The sequence below is a fragment of the Dermacentor variabilis genome, chromosome 4 (genome assembly GCF_050947875.1).
Source record: "Dermacentor variabilis isolate Ectoservices chromosome 4, ASM5094787v1, whole genome shotgun sequence".
Classification (NCBI taxonomy): Eukaryota; Metazoa; Arthropoda; class Arachnida; order Ixodida; family Ixodidae; genus Dermacentor; species Dermacentor variabilis.
Genome location: NC_134571.1, coordinates 62,282,327 through 62,304,195, shown reverse-complemented (window position 1 = coordinate 62,304,195; position 21,869 = coordinate 62,282,327). Strand labels below are relative to the sequence as shown.

At 44.5% G+C, this 21,869-nt stretch overlaps 1 protein-coding gene across 4 annotated transcripts in view; it reads right to left on the bottom strand.

Annotated features, from left to right (window-relative positions):
- The window catches only part of Tmem131 (Transmembrane protein 131), a 100,838-nt gene continuing 78,969 nt past the window's right edge, over positions 1-21,869 (bottom strand). For all 4 annotated transcript variants that reach the window (XM_075689287.1, XM_075689291.1, XM_075689288.1 and 1 more), the window contains 3 exons: positions 19,090-19,367; positions 6,587-6,823; positions 1-3,437 (listed from right to left, as the gene is read on the bottom strand). In XM_075689287.1, the coding sequence (XP_075545402.1) occupies positions 3,222-3,437; positions 6,587-6,823; positions 19,090-19,367 (731 nt within the window). In that variant the 3' untranslated portion in view covers positions 1-3,221. The remainder of the gene's footprint in view (positions 3,438-6,586; positions 6,824-19,089; positions 19,368-21,869) is intronic.

Below are 21,869 nucleotides of genomic sequence, written 5' to 3'. Positions count from 1 at the left end.
ACTGGTGTTGGATTCTTTTTATTTCTATGAGCTGATAACAAAGCTCAGATAGAAATTCATTATTTTTTTAAGGAACCCTGCAAACATTGAACTGACAACAGCACAGCAGGCGGCAGTGTTGACCATGTTGGGCAACTGCAGCAGCCAAACAGGCATGGTACTTCTTTCTGCTATAGTATATTACTTTTTCTTTTTTTAACGTGGGAACAGGGCACGTTTGCTCTAACACAGCATTAAGCACACATCAATTCACCACTCCAGCACAGGGGAAAAATAATGAAGCCAACACGAAGGGTCTGCAATCTTCTTATCACAAGCCCACCGCTACACAGAGAACAAAGGACAACGCAGTTAAGTAGGAAAACTCTACGGCACGCTGTGCAAGCCAAGTTTCTTGCAACGTCAACAAAAACATACCTGTTCTGGCAGTGCTTTACAACATGGCTAAAGAGCCTTAATGTGTTTCTCAAAGGTGCAACACTTTAACACACAGTATCTGCTCCTTCAACCACTATGATAATATTTTTTTTTACAGGTGCACTTGCACAAAAATCCAATAGCTTTCCGAAGAATGATGATAAAGCATGACTCTGCACACTACTTTGGCAGAAGCTGTAACAATGTAAATGATTCAAAACAATAAAAATAAATTAATCTGTTACAGAAAGCAATTAAAACAACTTTGCAGAATGCAACGTCCACTGGCCTGCACATGAGAAATGAAATTTTCTTCATAAGCAGTAAATCACAGCCAACAACGTCCCCCGCCCCCCCTTCTTGTCAATTATGGTAGTGAGGGGGCGTCGCAGCACATCAATCCACATGCCTTTGCCTGTGGATTACTGAATCTGACGCTAATCTTGGGTCTTTATCTTGGGGGTGCTTACAATGGATAAGGATGGCAGAACAATGTGAGAAACAGTTTATGTTAAGTGTATATTTCTCACGACATCTGAGCTCTAAACCTCCCCCAAATCCTGTAAAGATACAATTTACTGTCCTAGAAGTGCAGAACAGAGCCAATATATTATAATGCTCGCACCACAAGCATAGTGTACCAGTGATACCGCTGTACTGCTAAAAGAAAAAAAAGGATAAAAAGCCACATCTCCACGAACATGAACAGCACTTTGCAAGTGCTTCATAAACCACGGCTCGTTGCAGCAGCCACTCTATCACTAAAACTTTGCAAACCCTGACTAGGCAACAACAGTGAGGTATTCACTTGAACCCAAAAAAGAAGAAAAAAAAGAAGTTCATTTCAAGGCATTAAAATGCAAGCATGTGGGCATGCCAGTCAAAGCAAGTATGCCTGCAGAACATGCAGGTCCATGTGCTAAATGCCATGTAAGGATTTTTTTGGTTTGATGGGAGCGCTATGCGCACAACAGCTTATTTTCTGAACCTCACACTCTCCCATCAAACCCAGATACAGTACATGAACAAGAGTCTTATCTCAGTCAGGCATTTTTGAGTAGGCCCGCAACTCTTGCTTGCAGTATTTTTCTATTAATGAGATAATCCACAGCAGCAAGCTACAAGGACAATTATGCACAGAATGCTGGACGAAAACTTTAGCACTGAATTTAGTCACTCTATCACTGCGAATTAAATCCTCATAAGGCAAGCCCAAGATGAAACATGCAAATGCACTTCACTGCACAGATTAGCCAGCTCATACATCACATTATGCAATATGGTATTTCTCTCTCCTTCTCCTTCTCTCTCTCTCTTTTTTTTACAGCAGCGGTTAACACTGTGTGCTTTAGTGTGTGGCATGGTCCACTGTGATAAAAAACACATGAGAATACAGCCCCTGTAAAGAGCAGGCAGTAATTGACATAAAAATGCTGCACACATGCATAAAAAGCATGAGCCAGTCTTTGCTTGTGTTCTACCAGTGCCTCTAAATGAAATGGTATGGCTTAAAAACAGAGCACATATTTAATTGAAGGCGCTCCTGCTGGAATACACTAGCCGTACATTCTTGTGTTCTTTTTCCTAGTGAACCACGCTATGAGCTAACACTCAGGAACATTTTCAATAACAGAGTAGCACATTCGGTCGTATCAGCTGACAATGCAGTTTCCTCGATGCTTGCAGAAAAATAGATCAGACAGCCACATACTAGTGCATCTAAAAACCAAAAGTCTTTAACAGGTCGAATTCACCAAGCAGTGCAAAAAGGTACGAGGTCAAGAATGACAGCAGAGGCACTACAATGCATACTAATGCAGCAGCCCTCCTGTTCTCTCACACCTTTCTCTTTAGCAATATCTTCTCAATTTAAAGTTACACACCAAATAACCCAATGGTAATTTTTGCTGTCAGTATATATGGTTTCAATGGGCAGTGAATGAAAAAAAAAAAAAGAGCACACTATCAAGTAGGAAAGAAAATAGCTTCGATAAGTTCAATCCGAAGCCATGAGAATGGTACATTTCATGAAAACAGGTACACCAGCTACCGCAAATATCTTCCTTGCCTTAGTACTTCCTTCACACTATGAGTGCCACAAAACTAGATGTGTGATGGCTCACGGAGCTCAGGTTTGATGCAGCAAAAAGCACGAATTGAGTGGATTGAACAAGATGTTTGGCCGCTGGCACGGGTAACTAGTTTGGTGCTGATCTCCATACCTTGTCCTGGGGATTCGCATTAAAACACAGCTGAGAAAATAACACAAGCCTCTAGCTGAAGGCGTAAAAAAATAGGGCATGCTAGTCACATGCTACCAACAAGATTTACTTCGAAACCTTGCACACGGGTTCCAATGCTTTTTGACACACTGTCCTTCCTACACCACTCAAAACATGTATGGCAGCATCTACAAACAGCAAACATTTCTTCACACAAGGGCAGTTAGGACCAACTGGAATTCATGTGCAAAGTCAGCATGGTGCAGTTTTTTAAAACTTTCGTGTAATGCCCACAAGGTGAAGCATTTCTACAAGGCATCAATTGTGCAGTCGTGATGCCAATATAATGAAGAGCCTGCATCATAGAATCATGCCAGCCGCTACAACAATGTTCTGGCACTGTGCGATATTACCCAGTCCCAAGGCATTCGTTGCGATTTGGCAATGGTCAGTTTCAAAGCCGAGAGGAAACACACAAATAAACAAACAAACAGGGGGTGAGCTGAACACAAATAAGTTGACAGTTTGTAGAAGTATTGCTGGGGTGTGTGTGTGTGCGCGCACTGAGAGCATTCTTGCCATTCAGAAGGACTCCTTGTCCTGCCACCCCAATGGGGCATGTGGACTCTTGATGGCGTTGCTGCTGTTTCCGTTACTACTGCCCACTGGGGGATGGCCCACTGGCGTGGTAGCGCTGTCTTGGAACAGACTGTAGTTCCATGGGTGGGATATGCCAGTAGGCTGCTGCTGTGTCCAAATGCTGTGTGACAGTGGTGTGCCCAGACTGGTTGGATTTAGCTGAAAGGAGGACAAGTACAAGCTTGTCACGACTAACATTCTTTTTATAACTGCTATTTCTGTGATTATGATTTCAATAATTGCATTAATACACTGTGAATATAACGGTATAATGCAAAACGTGACTTGGAAAAGAAAAATAAGAAATAAATATAAAGAAGAAATTCATGTAGAAACCGAATGTGCCGACAGGTAGGGTAAAAGTTCCTTCTGTGTCTGTGGAGCGTACTCCCAACATACATAGCCATTCTCTAAAGCAATGTTAATACCTAAAAACTGTAACGAGCGATGAGAAGGCAGTTCGTGCATAAACACTAAACCTGCCTGTGCCTGTCGGCACATTTGAAAACAGTGAAGAGAGCCATCGCATACCAGTGCCTGGGGCCTGCCCTCACGAAGTCGTGCCCGCATGCAGTGCAGTGTAGTTTAATAAGCAAATAACCTGGCTAGTGTCTGCTGGTTACCCCTTTGCGGTCATTGTGTCTGTGACGGAAGCCCTTTTTTGAAAAACCAAGCAAGCCATGTTTGGGAAGGAGACCGTACGGGAGAAGAACCCGGTTAAACCTGTTGTGGTTCCGTATTTTCACAAGGTGGCCCACCACGTGAAGAAACTGCCTAACCAGCATGGTATGCTTGTGGTGTTCTCTGCTCCAAAGAAGCTCGCCCAGCTGTGCTCACGCATTTCGCGTGATGGAAATCCGAGCGGATGCAGAAAAAAGCATGCCAAGCAGTTTCTTAACTGCTTTATGGGGGTCGTGTATGAGATCCCATTGACCTGTGGGATGGCTTACCATATTTACATGATTGTAAGATGACCTACCTTTTCTACTTTGAAAATCTGAAGTGCTGAAGTTGACTTACAATCGAAACCAAAACATGGCATTGCCAAAAAAGCGAGACCGAGGCATCGGGGGAGCTACAACGTAGTTACAATTTTATGTTTGCTCTATGGCCCTACCCATAGCTTTTCGCTATCCTGTGTGTTTGTTCGCTTTTCAGTAGGGCTTTTCAACATTCTTGAGAGTTTTGCAGTGCACACTACACTCATGGGGGGGGGGGGGGTCGATAGTTGGTGGAAGTGCCACTATTCCAGTTGCGGCAGCACCCTCAGAACAGCAGCGCTTGCAGGAAGTATCGATAGTTCATGGAAGAGCAGACACCGCCTTGCGTGTTTCTCTTTCCCTGTAGCTCTTAGTTTGACACGTTCGACTTGACTGCCGGCTACATGCTACTACCATGCTTCCTCAGTCGTCATGAGTGCTCCAGGCCCACTAAACATTCGGCGCTCATTCACTCATTCACAGCAGCATTCAAGAGGGCTGCCATCCTTTATGCCAAAGAAACAAATTGCTGCGTGGCGGGCCGCAAGTTCGTTGTTTCTGAACGGGTGGTGGGAGAGTGGCGACTGCAGCAAAGCAAAATTTTCACCTGTGACGGCAAGTGAATTTCCCATGGGCCGAAGTCTGGACATATTCCAGAGCTGTAGCCCAAGCTTGCAGCGTATGTCGCTGAAATGCGTGATCGGTCCCTGCCAGTGAAGTGCGACATGGTCATGAAACAAGCCCTGATCTTCGCCTTTTAAGGACCTGCCCCACCATGAGTACGAGTGGCTCGTGGCAGAAGACCGCGAACTTACACCAACCGGACCTGTCAAAAGAGCCTCCCTGACGGCTGCGTACGGTTAGGTGCATTCGGCATGGGCTGCTGTTCCACAAGATGTTGTGGTGCGGTCATTTGCCAAATGTGGAATTTCGCTGGACGACGACGTGCTGTGAGACCGTAGCAGCAATGAGGACGATGGCACAAGTGAAGACGAGTAGTCCAGTGACCATGTCAGCTACTAATAAATTTTCGTTATCGAATGCTCCCTTGGGTATGCTCTTCTTTTTCTTTTCCCTGTCACACGTGATATGGGGGGAGTCTACTTACATTCAAGTTGACTTACAATCATGTAAATACGGCACATAGGCGCCAGACTGAATGCAGCAGGGGATCATTTGAGGGCTATTAGGGGGCAGTGGGACAAATCTGGCTGTTCATTGCGCCAAGTGCACAGTGCATGAACTGCGACTGAGTAACATAAGAATCCTAGGCAAAGGTCGCGATAAGACTGCGCGTGAATTATTGGAAGCCTTTTATATCAGGAAAAGATTAGATAAATGTGTGAACGATACGTCTCTGAAGCTTTTCAGGGCAGAAATCGAGTTTCTTGAACGTGTGTTGTAGTTTTAATGGTTTGGGTTGCCTTGTTATTATGTTTTTTCCATTGTTGTTATGCACTGCGCATGTCATCCTTTCTGCATATATTTGTTAGCGTGGCTGCAAATAAAGTAGATGTGGGTTACCACCTGTGCTGTGTCTTTCTTGGCTGTTCGTCTGTGTCTTCCTGTGCCCTTATTTTTCGTCGATCTGCAATGCACCATCTAGCCCGTCTGCAGGTGTTGTTAACTACTTTTACATAAAAAATTTCTCCAATTTGCTCAATATTCTATTTTATCAGCTAGTTGGTGATCTGATCATACTGTTTCCAATGGGAAAGTTCTATGTCTGTCCTGCTCCACATATGGAACAGATTCTTACTGTGTTTTAAAGCGTTATTTGGCTACTGAGGCTGTTTTCATGGCCAATGGTTGGAGGTGGGACTTTCAGTGCCAATACAAGGGCACTGATGCAGAGGGCCTATGCTCTCGTGCAATTGAGCTGTGGTGCGCATCTGTTGCTGGACCCCAACTATTACAGATCTTGTAGATTTTAGTGTTGTCCATCTATACTACAGTTGTAGATGTGCTGGTTAACGGCTCTGTTGTCAACGGAATTGTGTAATCAAACAACAAATGGTACTTATGCCCCTTCACTGCAACACATATATGGCATCAAGCACATCATTTCTTTAATCAATTAAACACCTTTCGAGAAACGTTCGGCTATTCACTTACATTGACAATCACCATAGACAATTTCTGCACAATTTTTCACAGGACAACAGGACTAGAATTTAATAAGCCAGGGAACAGACTACACAAATGTGCTGTTAATTTCGGGTGGGATGGGTTTCAATGCCACTTGGACTGGGAAAACATATTAGGGCGGCACAAAGTGGTCAAGCTAGAATACTTAATCTGGTTAAAAGCAGCAGTGCTGTCGCTCACGTGCTCAAAGGATGCCGCTGGTTCTAAGCTAGCGTCTGGCGAGTCCAATCCTATAGATGACACCATATTGGTCATGGATTCGGTGGGTGATGTGTCCCCCTGAGGCAAGCTGCCAGGTGACCGCGGTGTTCCAGAAGGCAACGTTACAGAGGTGCTGCTCCACCAGCTAGAGCCCCACACAGATGGCAGTGCAGCAGCTGGGGCTGGTGGTGTTGGTGCTGGTTCCCATAAAGGAGGCTGAAAGGCACACAGTGAAGACATATAGTGTTTAACTTTTTCAGATTTACAACCTGATGCGAGTGCCAGTGTGGAAAAAAATAAATATCAAAGCAACAAAATTTGCACAAAGATCCCTATAACAGCTTATTGGGCACATGGGCATACGGGAAAATCTATAATTTAAGAGGAAAAGGAAGAACAAAAAATAATGTAACAATGAGAAATAAATAAAAAGAAATTCTGAAATGATGACCAACCAAGGTGCTGACATGCAGCAGTAGAAAGGCCAAGATGCACTGTATCAGCAAATAAAAAAATAAGGCTTTCTAAGGCCTTGAGAAATGAAGTGTGTGACAGTTTGACATGAAAATCGCTTCAGTATACGTGATATATATACACATACATGTTGATATTGGAAAAAAAAAAAAAGAAATCTGTTATCAGGTCTGTATGAAACAAAAGCGAACATGGTGTCTCTGACATGCCAGCAAATGATCTCCGAAGGATTTAAATGTTCTGTTGGCGGATTGCCATGCTGACATGTGTCACAGAAATAATTAATTACATACAGGCACTTTGCACCATCCCTAATACGCAACCATGAAATCGCTGTGCTTACACGGGATCGGCGTGCTGGATTGCCGGCTGCAGCCCAAGAAAGTCAAGCTGCTGGTCAAAATTTGCATGCTTGCCTCAAATGTGCCACTTCAAGTTGCTCTGGTTAAGTACTATTGTATTCAGTATGAACCGCAACGTGTGAGCGCTTTGCCACACGCTTTTGCATTGCAGTTCATACCGAGCGCGACAGTACAATCCCAGACCAATATTTCGGACATTAAGGACACTGCATGAGAACCAAAATTCCACTGCTACAGCTGTCCGTCTAGCTTTTGCATGTGATCTCGCATTCAATCACCAACGAGATCTACTGGCACAGACACACTGACAATGAGCGTCCTGCGACAGCTTGTCAACAGCCATTTCCTGCAAATTTTTGTCACAGCCATATTGTCTAGGCCACTATAGTCGGGTAGAACTTTAGAAAAAAGGGGAGGCCCTGCCCAGATGACTGAAGCAAGACAGCAGATTGCCTCCGCGATCAAAATAGTCCCACTAAAAAACTGGGCTTCAAAAGCACGTAATTCTCGGTATAAATAAAGACTTGTGTATTTTGATAACTGGTTTGACAGATGTCTCGTGATTGGATTGCAACAGCCCATGCCGGATCGTCAGAGAAAAATGACCCCGTGCCTTCTACAATGTTGCGCGTCGTCAGCTTTTTAGCTTCATTGCAAGGGCCAAAAGAAAAGAGCAGCTCTGGATGGCTTTTGCACTGGTTTACATGCACATGCCACATTTACGACTCGTTTTCCGAGCTTAAAATTAATCACTTGCTGTTTAACTAGTACTTCAAAAGAACAGTGCATTTATTGAAACCATTACAAACCTGGAGCGAGAAGACGATGGATGCAGGAAAGGCACAAAAATGCTTTATTCATCGTTTTAAATAAATGATCTTGGTTTTAAATAGCATAGGCTTTACATTTTTTGTTTTTGTTTTTTCACAAACTTATTTTCCAAAATGTGATAGGTTTTCTTTTTCGTTCCTTTTCATGTTCTTTTTTTTTTTGCAAGCCTGCAGTCTCACCAGTTCGCGTAGCGTCAGCGATGCTCGTTGCAATCTTTCATCGCCGGATCACGGCTCAGAATAAACACACGTGGCACAAATGGTGCATCGTAAGCTCTCAATAATATTTCCGGCATGATAGACCACCACAAACAGTTTGGGAATTTACGCTGACGAGGGACAGACGCACATGACTAAATCACTCGCCCCAGTTCAAAGCGCGGGCGGCCATCTTCTACGTCGGCGCGGTCACCAACCGTCCAGCTCGTGACGTCAGTCTAGAGTGCGCGCCCGTTGGTGGAGGCTCGTGTGCATTTGCCTTGGAGGAGTAAACGCCCCTTTTTTCTAAAGTTGTACCCGACTATAGGCATACGCAGTGCTGCTTTGTCGAGAGTTGACAACCAAAGTTGCAGTTGGTGCCGAGTTGATATGGTAGCAATTTCGTTCGCATCCACCATATTTGAGGCACTATACGCATGGATCATCAGGATGTCTAGTAAATCTTGTTCTTAAAATTCCCTGACATTTCGAGGTTTCCATGACTTTTGCAGGAAAAATTGAATGAGTAAAAAGAAAATAGAAGAAGAGGAAGAAGACAGCGGCTAATTTTTTAAAGTACTAGCAGGTCAATTTTGAGAACTTTTCTAACAATGTGATCATATGACGAGGACACAGAAGCAAAGATCACAATGCACACAATATCATCTCTGCTGAAAGATTCTCAGAGAAAGGCATGAAGGCTTCCTTTTGAATTTCCTGGTTTCTTTTTTTTCGCAGCTTAGCTCGGTGTAAAGCGCTTTGCAGCCACGATCATGACCACGTGATTAAGCACTGCGCTTGCCAATTTGTAATGTCAAACTTGATGAGGGTCCCTTGAAAGGTGCGCTACCAGCCACCCGATGATTTGTAACTGTCATTTTCCATTTAATATATTCTTATCCATCGCTCTAGTGGCCACTTGTACAGCAAGGTGCAATGCGATAAGGAAGTCAAAAATCCTACTATAGGCTTTTCTTAGATGCAGATATTTTTTTCTAGCACTGTCATTCGGCTCTATTATGTGGAGACCTCAACGAACCAGGGTTTATGGCATATTAAAAGGCTCAAAGTGACAATATTTTTGGAGAAATGTCAACATGCAGCCACCTCACAATTAATGCTATATAATTTGATTGATTCATGGGGTTTACCATCTGGAAGCAACACCCATCAGTCTTTGACTTGTGATTCGCATGAACTGACAAGAGGGAAAAAAAAATTAAAAAGAGAAAGCAGAAGGAAAAGCTTGAAGGTCTTTGCTGCACATGACAGGGGGTGTTCCTGAAATGCAGGAATCATGCTGACGTGCTTACTTCAGCTAGCATTAAGACGTCATCGCAGTGATAACTACATAACCCTGGAGACTGCAGATGTAGCAATTCAAAAAGCCTTGTAAATTGCTTGTAAAGGCGACAACATTTCTGCCTTTTCATTCAGCTTATAAATTAAAATGCAGGTTATGGCTGCAGTAACAAAGTGCAGGGAAGTTGAGTCGGGTGAGCATTACCCTGGTGAAATTACAGTGCTATAAGCATGCTTGCTTCATGCTCGCCCAATGGTGGGGCGTAAAGTCATGTAGTCATGTGCACCTGCTAAGGGCGTGGCAGCTGCTTTCTTCAGCAATCTAATTTCACTTATCAGTTTTCTGGATTTAATTTGTGGCAATTCATTACGATGTACAAATTAGCCACATCAGCTGTTTGCACCTCTCTAACAGGTTATGAATATTGCTCGAATGCCTTACTTTAGGATCAACTGCCTGAATTTTTCAGTTGAAAGTTAACTAGTTCTTTTTTTTTAAATACTTGTCTAATTGCTACCTATGAGACAAGTGCAATTTTTTGGTTAAAGAAATGTTTTGTGGTGCAGCCGGGCCTTTGGAAATTTGAAACCTAAATTTTCTTGGCCATTTTCCATGACTTCCCTCTGTAAAAGAAGAAATTCCCTGACAATTCCGTGACTTTTCCAGGTGCTTAAAATTTCCCTGACCTTCCAGGTCTTCCAGGTCGCTACATACCCTGATCGTGTCCAAAAAATTTACCAGCACACCATGCAGCATTCAAAGTTTATTCTGCCATCACAGGGAACCAGCGCTGGCCAGGATTCGCTACGGCAGTTTAAGTTTAAGTGTCCTACCAAAACTTGCTGCCGTCAACTGGTAAGGAGGCATCTTGAAGAAAGAGGGATGAACGCCTGTATTAGCACTTGCAAAGGCCAAATGCATCCGACCAAGCTATGTCCATGAACATGCATGTCTTGAGGACCACATGCACTCCTACGTTCTAGCACAGCAGTGCCCAGTCAGGTCAGAAGCTGCACATATGGGCCTCAAGACAAGCACTGAATTTGCCGACATGAAACTGCAGCACGTCATATTAAAACTAGTTTCTGCAGCCCACTAGCTTATGTATTATGGCACTGCTGTTGGCATGCCAAGTTTCAGTGCTGGTTGCCCATACACTGGAGATATAGGGGTGGGTGGAGGTGCTATGGGGAAGCCTAAATGATAGCACCGGTCTGAAAAATGGTTCATCCCAAAAATCGATTAAAAATTGCATTTGGCATTTTTGCTACTAGAACAGAACCTATATTGAGTCATGTTCAAACAAAAAAATTTGCTTTGCTGTAACCAACACCATGTCGAACCCCACAAATTCAGTTTTACTAAAGCAGGGAAATACTGACTGAAATAAGCACGACCAACCAAATGTCAGAGTTACTTTGTTGCATTCTATAAGTTACCGTATTTACTCGAATCTAGGCCGACCCCGATTCTAAGCCGACCCCCTAAAGTCCTAAGCAAAAACACCACCTCGAATGTAGGCCGAACAAAAAAAGCGAGGGCAGCGTTCACAAAAACAGCATTTCTTGAATCTGAACGTGCAGAGTTCATTCAACGCCGTCGTCACAGCTAGACTCGTCGCTGTGTTCCTTGTCACTATCAGCTTCAGCTTCAAACCAGTGCACTATCTTCGGTACCGTCAAGCGCATTAGATATGCTGCACTTTTTAAAAGCGTGCACGATCAAAGCACCTGGCACTGTAGTGGCATCTCCTGCTTGGTGCCATCACGATGACACCACGCCGCACACCGATACAGCCGATACGACACAGGTCAAAATAGCGACCTCGCTTGTGTATGGTTGGCTACTGGCACGGCTAGTAGAGGCTGTGATACTGACTTTTCTAGATGGCGCTAGCTATGCACCACATTTAGCTGTTTCAATGAAGAACAGGCACTTTTTACGGTATTATATCCACTTTCATTATATAGAGGTTCGACTGTCGTACTGTGGCCTGACACCACAGGAAGTTACTATTACCACAGGCTTCAAAATGTAAAGGTGTGAGCAAATGCTTTCAAAATGACTGCCTCTACATTTTTCATGTGACTCACCTTTTCTGCTGAGCTTCTTTTCCCTCGCTGCAGTAATGAAAAAAATAGAGAAAAAGAGAGAGAGGAAAAGTGGGGAATCCATCACTCTACCCCTCCTTATGGCTCGTATCTGGGACAAGTGGTTGTAATACACAACCAAAACCCACACCATGCTGGACCCTCCAAAATACCAAAAGCCACATGTTTCCAGCAACAAATTTGAATGAACGTGCCCGTGCACTAAGGCATCTGTGCACGAGTTCTTGTGCCAAGTGCAGGACCCTCCCCCTGTTCTCGGATGCGTACCACAGAATAAGTTTGCAGTATGTGTGTAGGGTAGGCAAGTTTAAGCATGCCTCCAGGGAACAATACATGTGAAGGAATCAAAGTGCCAGCGAGATTGCTGCAAGCCCAGACATGAAGAATTGAGCACAGACGTTTTGGCTGACTGTGGTTTCCCTCTCCCAGAGGGGATGAGAGTTTTCTCTAGAGAGCATAAAAGATGGTGTGTCTGTTAGCTGAGGGCCTTCGCTTCTTGAACAGCTTTTAGAGCTGACCGCTCTTGACCTACCCATGAAAGTAAATGTCCAGTTTTTACTCTACGTTGAGTCGTCTCTGCTCTTGGTCATTGGGCAGATGCTACCCCTGGGACTGAGATGCTTCCCTTGCAACACCCTGTTAGCACCACTGCAGTGCTCTTCGTTGTGTATACAGTCAATGTCTCATTTTTCGGACTCCCTAGGAACTAGGAAATTGTACGAAAAATGAGGCAACCCAAAAAACTGAATGCATGCCTTTAATTGCCCACAAGGACTCAAATCGCCATAGCTATGCCCAAAATAGCTTTAAAGAGGCCCTCAACCACTTTTTATCAAAGTCGAGAAATGCATTTGAAGTTAAATTAGACTATTTCAGAAACACCTTGTGGCAAAAAGTACTTCAATGCGTTCAGCAGAAGTGGAGTTATTGGCAATCCGTTAACAGTGCTTCCGCTCCTCCTTTCATGACTTGCACTGTGACAGCTATGAAGGTACAGGGCATGCCCACAATGCTCCACATACTGAACAGCCCCGTGGCATGCAGTTCGAATTTCATTTTGGGTGTTCTTGTAGACGTCACTATTTCCGATTTTGGTACATTCGATGTGTCAAATGCGGTTGCCCTCAGTGAGGCGCAGTGCGCTCAACCAGTTGATGCATCATGGCACTCCGTGGTGGCCGCAGTATCTATGCTACGTAGCAGACCACAGGTACATGCAACTGCAGTGCATATGCACAGCGTTTGCTTTCTGCACGACAGGGCTTGTGTGCCCACTCATGCTGATATGCTCCAGTCTGGCTGTGCTACTTGGTGTGACTGGCTTTGTTGTGCAGCGGTGGTGTAGAGGTAGAACATCCGCCTCGCGTGCAAGGGGACCATGGTTTGAATCCCGGTGCCGCGCAATTTTCCACCGAATAAAAAAAAAAAAACACATGTTGATAAAATTGCATAAACAGGCCTGGAGTGTGGCCTGATCCCGGTGACCAGAACCGGTAACGCACTCCCTCACCAGAGCAGGATTGGCCACCCTGGTGCAGTACTTGGCCACAACTTCCCATATGAATACAACAACCAAACCCCGGCCCTCAGTCCCCAGCAGCTGCGAAGCAACTGACCACGGTGGCAGTCAGACCTGTGACGCAGCAGAGGGTGCTAGGAATCTCTAGGTCCGGACAGGCCGCCATTGGAATCTGAACCTGGCAATGTTCAACGCTAGAACGTTACCTAGTGAGGCGAGCCTAGCAGTGCTATTGGAGGAATTAGCAGGCAGTAAATGGGTTATAATCCTCGGTTATAATCCAGTAAATGGGTTATAATTTTGTCATCCTAACCTCAGTGAGGTTAGCATGACAAAACAAGCATATACAGTACTAAAAAGCGGACACGTCCTGTGCTACCAGAGCTTAGCGAAGAGACGAGAACTAGGAGTTGGATTCCTGATTAATAAGAATATAGCTGGTAACATACAGGAATTCTATAGCATTAACGAGAGGGTGGCAGGTCTTGTGAAATTTAATAAGAGGTACAAATTGAAGGTCGTACAGGTCTACGCCCCTACATCTAGTCATGATGACCAGGCAGTCGAAAGCTTCTATGAAGACGTGGAATTGGCAATGGGTAAAGTCAAAACAAAATACACTATACTGATGGGCGACTTCAATGCCAAGGTAGGCAAGAAGCAGGCTGGAGACAAGTCAGTAGGGGAATATGGCATAGGCACTAGGAATAGCAGGAAAGAGCTATTAGTAGACTTTGCAGAACAGAATAATATGCGGATAATGAATACCTTCTTCCGCAAGCGGGATAGACGAAAGTGGACGTGTATGAGCCCGATTAGTGAGACTAGAAATGAAATAGACTTTATACTCTGCGCTAACCCTGGCATCATACAAGATGTGTACATGCTCGGCAAGGTGCGCTGTAGTGACTATAGGATGGTAAGAACTCGTATTAGCCTAGACTTGAGGAGGGAACGGAAGAAACTGGTACATAAGAAGCCGATCAATGAGTTAGCGGTAAGAGGGAAAATAGAGGAATTCGGGATCAAGCTACAGAACAAGTATTCGGCTTTAACTCGGGAAGAGGACTTTAGTGTTGAAGCAATGAACGACAATCTTACGGGCATCATTAAGGAGTGTGCAATAGAAGTCGGTGGTAACTCCGTAAGACAGGATGCCAGAAGCTATCGCAGGAGACGAAAGACCTGATCAAGAAACGCCAATGTATGAAAGCCTCTAACCCTACAGCTAGAATAGAACTGGCAGAACTTTTGAAGTTAATCAACAAGCGTAAGACAGCTGACATAAGGAAGTATAATATGGATAGAATTGAACGTGCTCTCAGAAACGGAGGAAGCCTAAAAGCAGTGAAGAAGAAACTAGGAATTGGCAAAAATCAGATGTATGCGTTAACAGACAAATCCGGCAATATTGCTACGGCACAATATGTGCGATCACGAAAGGCGAGCAGTGTGAAGACGACGACGATGATTAGAAGCTAGCGCAGGCTGTTGCCTCTTGGCCAAGCGAAGCGTATTGCCTTGTAAATATACTTGTAAATAGCTTTTCGTCGGTGTCTTCCTACGTAACAATATCATTACTAATATGGATGAGATAGTTCAAGTGGCTGAGGAGTTCTATAGAGATTTATACAGTACCTGTGGCACCCACAACGATCATGGAAGAGAGAATAGTCTAGAGGAATTTGAAATCCCACAAGTAACACCGGAAGAAGTAAAAAAAGCCTTGGAAGCTATGCAAAGGGGGAAGGCAGCTGGGGAGGATCAGGTAACAGCAGATTTGTTGAAGGATGGTGGGCAGATTGTTCTAGAAAAACTGGCTACCCTGTATACGCAATGCCTCATGACCTCGAACGTACCGGAATCTTGGAAGAACGCTAACATAATCCTAATCCATCAGAAAGGGGACGCCAAGGACATGAAAAATTATAGACCGATCAGCTTACTGTCCGTTGCCCAAAAAATATTTACTAAGGTAATCGCAAATAGAATCAGGAACACGTTAGACTTCTGCCAAACGATGGACCAGGCAGGATTCCGTAAAGGCTACTCAACAATAGACCATATTCACACTATCAATCAGGTAACAGAGAAATGTGTGGAATATAACCAACTGTTATATATAGCTTTCATTGATAACGAGAAAGCGTTTCATTCAGTCGAAACCTCCGCAGTCATGGAGGCATTACGGAATCAGGGTGTAGACGAGCCATATGTAAAATACTGAAAGATATCTATAGCGGCTCCACAGCCACCATAGTCCTCCGTAAAGAGAGCAACAAAATCCCAATAAGGAAAGGCGTCAGATAGGGAGATACGATCTCTCCAATGCTATTCACAGCGTGTTTACAGGAGGTATTCAGAGACCTGGATTGGGAAGAATTCAGGATAAGAGTTAATGGCGAATACCTTAGTAACTTAAGATTTGCTGATGATATTGCCTTGCTTAGTAACTCAGGGGACCAATTGCAATGCATGCTCACTGACCTGGAGAGGCAAAGCAGAAGGACGGGTGTAAAAATTAATCTGCAGAAAACTAAAGTAATGTGTAACAGTCTTGGAAGAGAACAGCAGTTTACGATAGGTAGCGAGGCACTGGAAGTGGTAAGGGAATACATCTACTTAGGGCAAGTAGTGACCGTGGATCCGTATCATGAGACTGAAATAATCAGAAGAATAAGAATGGGCTGGGGTGAGTTTGGCAGGCATTCTCAGATCATGAACAGCAGGTTGCCATTAACCCTCAAGAGAAAAGTGTGTAAGAGCTGTGTCTTACCAGTACTCACGTACGGGGCAGAAACCTGGAGGCTTACGAAAAGTGTTCTACTTAAGTTGAGGCCGGCGCAACGAGCTATGGAAAGAAGAATGATAGGTGTAACATTAAGGGATAAGAAAAGAGCAGATTGTGTGAGGGAACGAACTCGAGTTAATGACATCTTAGTTGAAATCAAGAAAAAGAAATGGGCATGGGAAGGACATGTAATGAGGAGGGAAGATAACCGTTGGTCATTAAGGGTTACGGACTGGATTCCAAGGGACGGGAAGCGTAGCAGGGGGCGGCAGAAGGTTAGGTGGGAGGATGAGATTAAGAAGTTTGCAGGGGCGACATGGCCACAACTAGTACATGACCGGGGTAGTTGGAGAAGTATGGGAGAGGTCTTTGCCCTGCAGTTCTGTTCTCTTCCGAGACTGTTAAACATTACTTAACAGCCTGGAGTAAGAATTATTTAATGAATAAGGCACAATCTAACGGAAGTTTACGCCCTTTGTGGCTTGGCTTGTCCCCAAACAACAATCGTCATCTATCTTGTGTGTATTTCTTTTTTTTTAATGCTGCATGGCCGGTATTTTCAGGTCACAAATGGCATGTGCATTATCAGCGTGACATAACATTCTTGACAGGAAAGTAGCGAACATCGAGTTTTCAAGAAAGGAAACGCAAGTAAAATGGATGACAATTATATTGTTTAATGAAAAGATATGCCCCCAAAAGTGAAATCTTTTTTTGAAGTGCTGCTGTGCCCTTATCTGGCACCTTTGCATCCAACAGCACATGCTCCACATCAGTTTCAGAACTAACCTTGTTTGCTATAAGTGAGGGTGGGCTAACAAAGAACAGGTGCCTACTGGGTGTCTACCAAGTTGACATTTTCAAATTCCCTGAGTGTTCCAGGTTTTCCCTGAGCGACACAGAACTTTATTTTATGTCAAGACAGGCTGACACCACATTGCCCAATGCTGTCATACTCAAGCAAGCATTAAAAAAAAAAAAAACAATCCAGTTTGAATAGTAAGGAGAATAGTAAGGAGTAGTGTTTATTTTATTCAAAATAGCCAACTGAAGGTAGAGGATAGTAGGATGCACAGAAAATAAAGTATGTTCGAAAAAGAAAAAGGATAAAGCCCATTGGAAATCAAGTCGAACATTCTGATGCACACAGAAGGGATATTTTCGAAAATAAGCTATTTCTATGAAGTGATAGAAGGATCACTGATATTAGGCCCGAACTTTGTCACAAGTGTGATTTTCTCAGCAATTGGAAAGTCAACTTCAACTGTCCTCACATATTCTTAGCCCATACACAATGCCTCCGTTTTGTGTCTCACTGCTTTCAAGAGTTGACTTTGGTTTGGATAAGGGTCACCTGCACTTTTGCGTGAGCCAACACTTTGCTTTTTGAGCTCAAGCACCTTCATAGAAAAGGTGGCACAGTTCCTCTCCCGATCACTCCTCAATGCGATGGTCATTTCTGTTCTTGTCCTCGTTCCGCCGCACGTTCGCCCCACAGACTATTTGAAGCATTCTCTTGGTCATTTGTACAGTCAATGTCCGATTTTATATTCTCCACAGGGGCCATGAAAACGTCCGAAAAATCAAATCTGGAAGTCCGAAAAAAATGAATGCATGTCTTTTATTGCCCTTAAGGGCTCAAATCCTCACAGGCACGGCCGAAAAAGCTGTGAAGGCCTGTCAGTACACTTATTAGGCATATCACTGCTTGTACGGTGACAGGAGATGGCGGGTGCATGCGTCTATAATTATGGAATACGTCTGTGTCCGGCGACAATTGCCCCTTCCCACGCTTAAGCTTCACCGCAATACATCACGTACACTTTACTGCGTAATATCGCTGTACTGAGGCAAAGCTGCCTTTCGGGAACCAGCATTATGCAACGCACCATGCTTTCTAAGCTTCGAAGCCAATCGCAAGGATTACAGAGGCGGAGTCGGTGCCATTACTGACAACGGTGAATTATTTCAATGAAAAGCACAGTACCGAAAGGCAACAACCTTAATAGTGAATGTCGAAGCAGCTAAGCCTACTAGCAATGCGGCGGTGGTGGCTACGGCTGCCAGCGGATCTGTGTGCGAGAGCGCTGGTTCGAGGCGGTGAGATAATCAAAACGGCGGTGTTGGCTTTGATGAATGCCGTTTCGGAACTGCGGTCGTGGCAAAATGCCCAGAAAATCGGACAGCGAAGGGTTCTTGCGCCTAAAATTACACACGTCCTTACGTTGACTCTATGGGGAACGTGGTGGTGCCACGAAGTCGTCCGCATTATCGGGCATTTCACAAAAATCGGGCGTCCAGAAAATTGTTCATTGACTGTACACAGTCAACTCCTCCAGCCGACGACACGGCATCAAAGACAATTCATTATGTTCCCTCTCTTTTACTTGAGCCAGCAGTAGGGCGACTTTCGTTCCCTTTCAATAAAATGACAGCTAATCTTCCCTGATTGAAGCACAAATTCCCTGAGCTTTCCCTGAGTTTTTCTAGACTATTTCATATGCCTGAGAATTCCCAGTTTTCCAAGTTTGTAGGTACCCTGTGCCTACCAGAGACAAAGAAATTCTCATAGGCCCTCAGACAACCACTCACCTCCTACCCACTGCGCACTGTGCACTCTTGTCTGCCCGTGCAAAGGCCTTTGCTGCCAAATGCAAACTTCCTAATAATTATGCATTTCCCCATAGGCAATGTCACTCTACAAAAGATCATTCCATAGCATCCTGCTTTGAGCACCACAAAATTTCAGTAATTGGGTTTGCTTATTCCAGAGGTATTCCACTAAAAAAATTCATGCTAACAGGGGTACGTACTGGCTAAAGCTCTCTAATGACCAACGGATCCATGCCTACTAGGAAATCCCATTATGCCACAACAATTCCAAGGCGACTCACCGTGGTATCACTACATCCAATGGGACGCTGTGGAGGGCTGGGCGCCCAGCGGTCAGGTTCACTGTGCATTGTGGGTGTTCTCACATCTGAAGCACCCCACTGGCTCTTGGTGACTACCCCAACTGTTGAGTTGCTGGATCCTGCACCTTGCCAGGGGGATGCGAATTCCCCAGGTGTGGGCCTTGGTGTTGACCATGGTGAGTAAGTGGCTTCCGGAGAAGGTACACAGTATGCGCTGCTCGTCCGCAGGTTACCCGGTGAGAAGGAAGCACACATGTCTGAAATAGAAACAACACATAAATACACCAGTATGCAATATTATCGTCATCGGCCTATATAACCTCACTAACATGATGAAGGCCTCTCCAAATATCGTACTTACTCGCATAATGATTGCACTTTCTTGTAAAAAAAATTGACACAAATTCAGGGGTGCTATCATTACGCAGGTTAAATTTCTCGCAAGAAGAACAAAATTTTTTTCATCCTGCATTTGCTGCGGGACAACAGGCCAACAAATAGGTGGCTGCCGCTGTATGTAGAGCAGGACACCAAAACAAAAATGGCGGCCAGCGGAGCAAGCCGAAGTGCCGAACGCGATTTTTCTTTCCTTCTCGCAAGCACATTATGTGCATTGAAACAGTTTCTTCCGTATCAGTAATGAATAATATCGTTAATATCGGCAAGTTTGCGACAATAACGTAGCCATGTCCACTTTGAGGGGACAGAAACAGAGGTGGGCGCGCATAGCTGCCAGTGACATAGAAAAACATGGCACGCTGCGGCAACTGTGGCATCTGTCTTCGCTACTATCCTAATACAGCATGTTTCCGCTAAGGGTGGGCGAATATCTTAGCTGTGTTACAAGCGTTGGCGTATGAATAGGGTACACTTCTAACGTATCAGTGCAAACGTGGCTACTATCATTGCCGCTCGCAATTTGTTGCGTGCCCACGAGTGCAGATGAGAAAAATCAAAAGGCGCCTTTTTTTTGTTGTTGTTGACCACAACCATTATAAAGACTACACATAATAAAGGCAAGTTTTGGTTGTACCTCTTTTTGTCATGGAAGTGTGGAAAGTGATGAAAGTAATGAAATGAGGCATCTACTTAAGAATATTTGGTGCGTGCAGACCGCTTGGTTTGTCTTGAAGAGTCGTTCGCTAGCATTCGACAGACGGTAAGCGCGATCATTATTAGCTAGACTTGGCACACGAAATATCACTGTGGCAAGTTCTGAGTGCAATCATTACATGAGAAATAAAAACAAAATTGAATTTTGACAACAAAATTCAGGGATGCAATCATTACGCGACTGCGACCATTATGCAAGTAAATACGGTATCTCTGGTTACGTCTTCCAACATTGGTCAACTCAACCTGCAAATTTCCTTATCTAATCCTCTGCCACCTCTAATTCCATCTCCCTTATTTCGGCACCCATAGAACACTATTTGTCTGTTTCATGCATTACAGAACCAGCCCAACTCCACCTACGTTGTGTCGTGAAGTGCACGCCTTCCTGACCAGGTGGCACTAAGCGAGCTAGCTAACACCTGCCTGGTTATATCATGTACCGATGTCATATGTACGAGAGGGCAAAGTACATTGCATGAAATAAAGGGAGAGTGTTCTGTTTTGACTGTTGCCTCGTCACGTTCCTTCACTCGTCGCTGCCTTGGCGGCTGCAGCACAGTTCGGTTGGCCAAGCCCATCTGCTCGTCAGTGACACCCCCAGCTCGGCAACATTAACAACCTTTTTCCCTCAATACCAACTAGATTATCAGTTACCCCTATTTGGTCTCTAATCTATACAGCCATCTTCCTATCTCAATGTTAAAGGGCCCCTTACCAGGTCTGGCCATTTTGAGCTGACAAGCGCAGAGCATACTAACGATCCTGTTTGCAAAGAATTACATTGCTACGCGCCGCATAAAGGTCTGAAATTTCAAACCGAAGACCGTTTTCCTTTTCCCTCGTGGCGACCCCGCTCCAAGCGAGACTGTGACGTACTCGTGTCCCTGCGCTTACGTAGTCGTGTCCGCAGTGTGACATCGCTCGTGGTGACATGTGACTTCGAGAATTATTCAAAGCAGCATCTCTTATTTGTGTGATCAGTTGCTTGAATTCACGAATTGAAGTTTAGAGAAATAATAAAACACAAACTGTGCCATTTTCTACCGTGTTCCAGCGCATGATCATGCTCTGCGATCTGCTTGTTCTGCCTCAGTATTTGTGTAGCACTGAATTATGCTGCTAGTCATGTGTCCTTGTGCACAGCGTGCAAAATCGTGTGCTGCGCGAAATGAGACAATCACAACAGCTTGCGTACAATGCCGTCAGCGGTAGTGCGCAGCACCGAAAAACAAAAGTGAGGAGAAAAAAAAATGAAGGCGGGTCCCATGACGTATGCATCATGTGATCCTCGAGGTCCGATATGGGAGAACGCAGGGAAGGAATTTCGCTTGCGAAAGTTAGAAGGGGCGAGTGAAGAGAGTGTCTCGCTTGGCAGTGGAGCTTGCCTGCTGGAATCATGGGTTCGCGGCACTGAAATATTTCTATCTCGGCTATTAAGGAGCCGACTTGAAAAATATTTGCGGCAGAACGCTCCCTAGAGGACATGTAACAACTCCCAGCATATAAGCAAAATTTACTGTGGGGCCTAGTGAGGGAACCTTTAAGCTTATTTTCTGTTCAGTCACCAGCTCTGCAATCCTCAATTAGCAGTGTTGGGACCCAGGGTAGTGTATCCCACCACTGTCATACAGTTGTTGTGATTT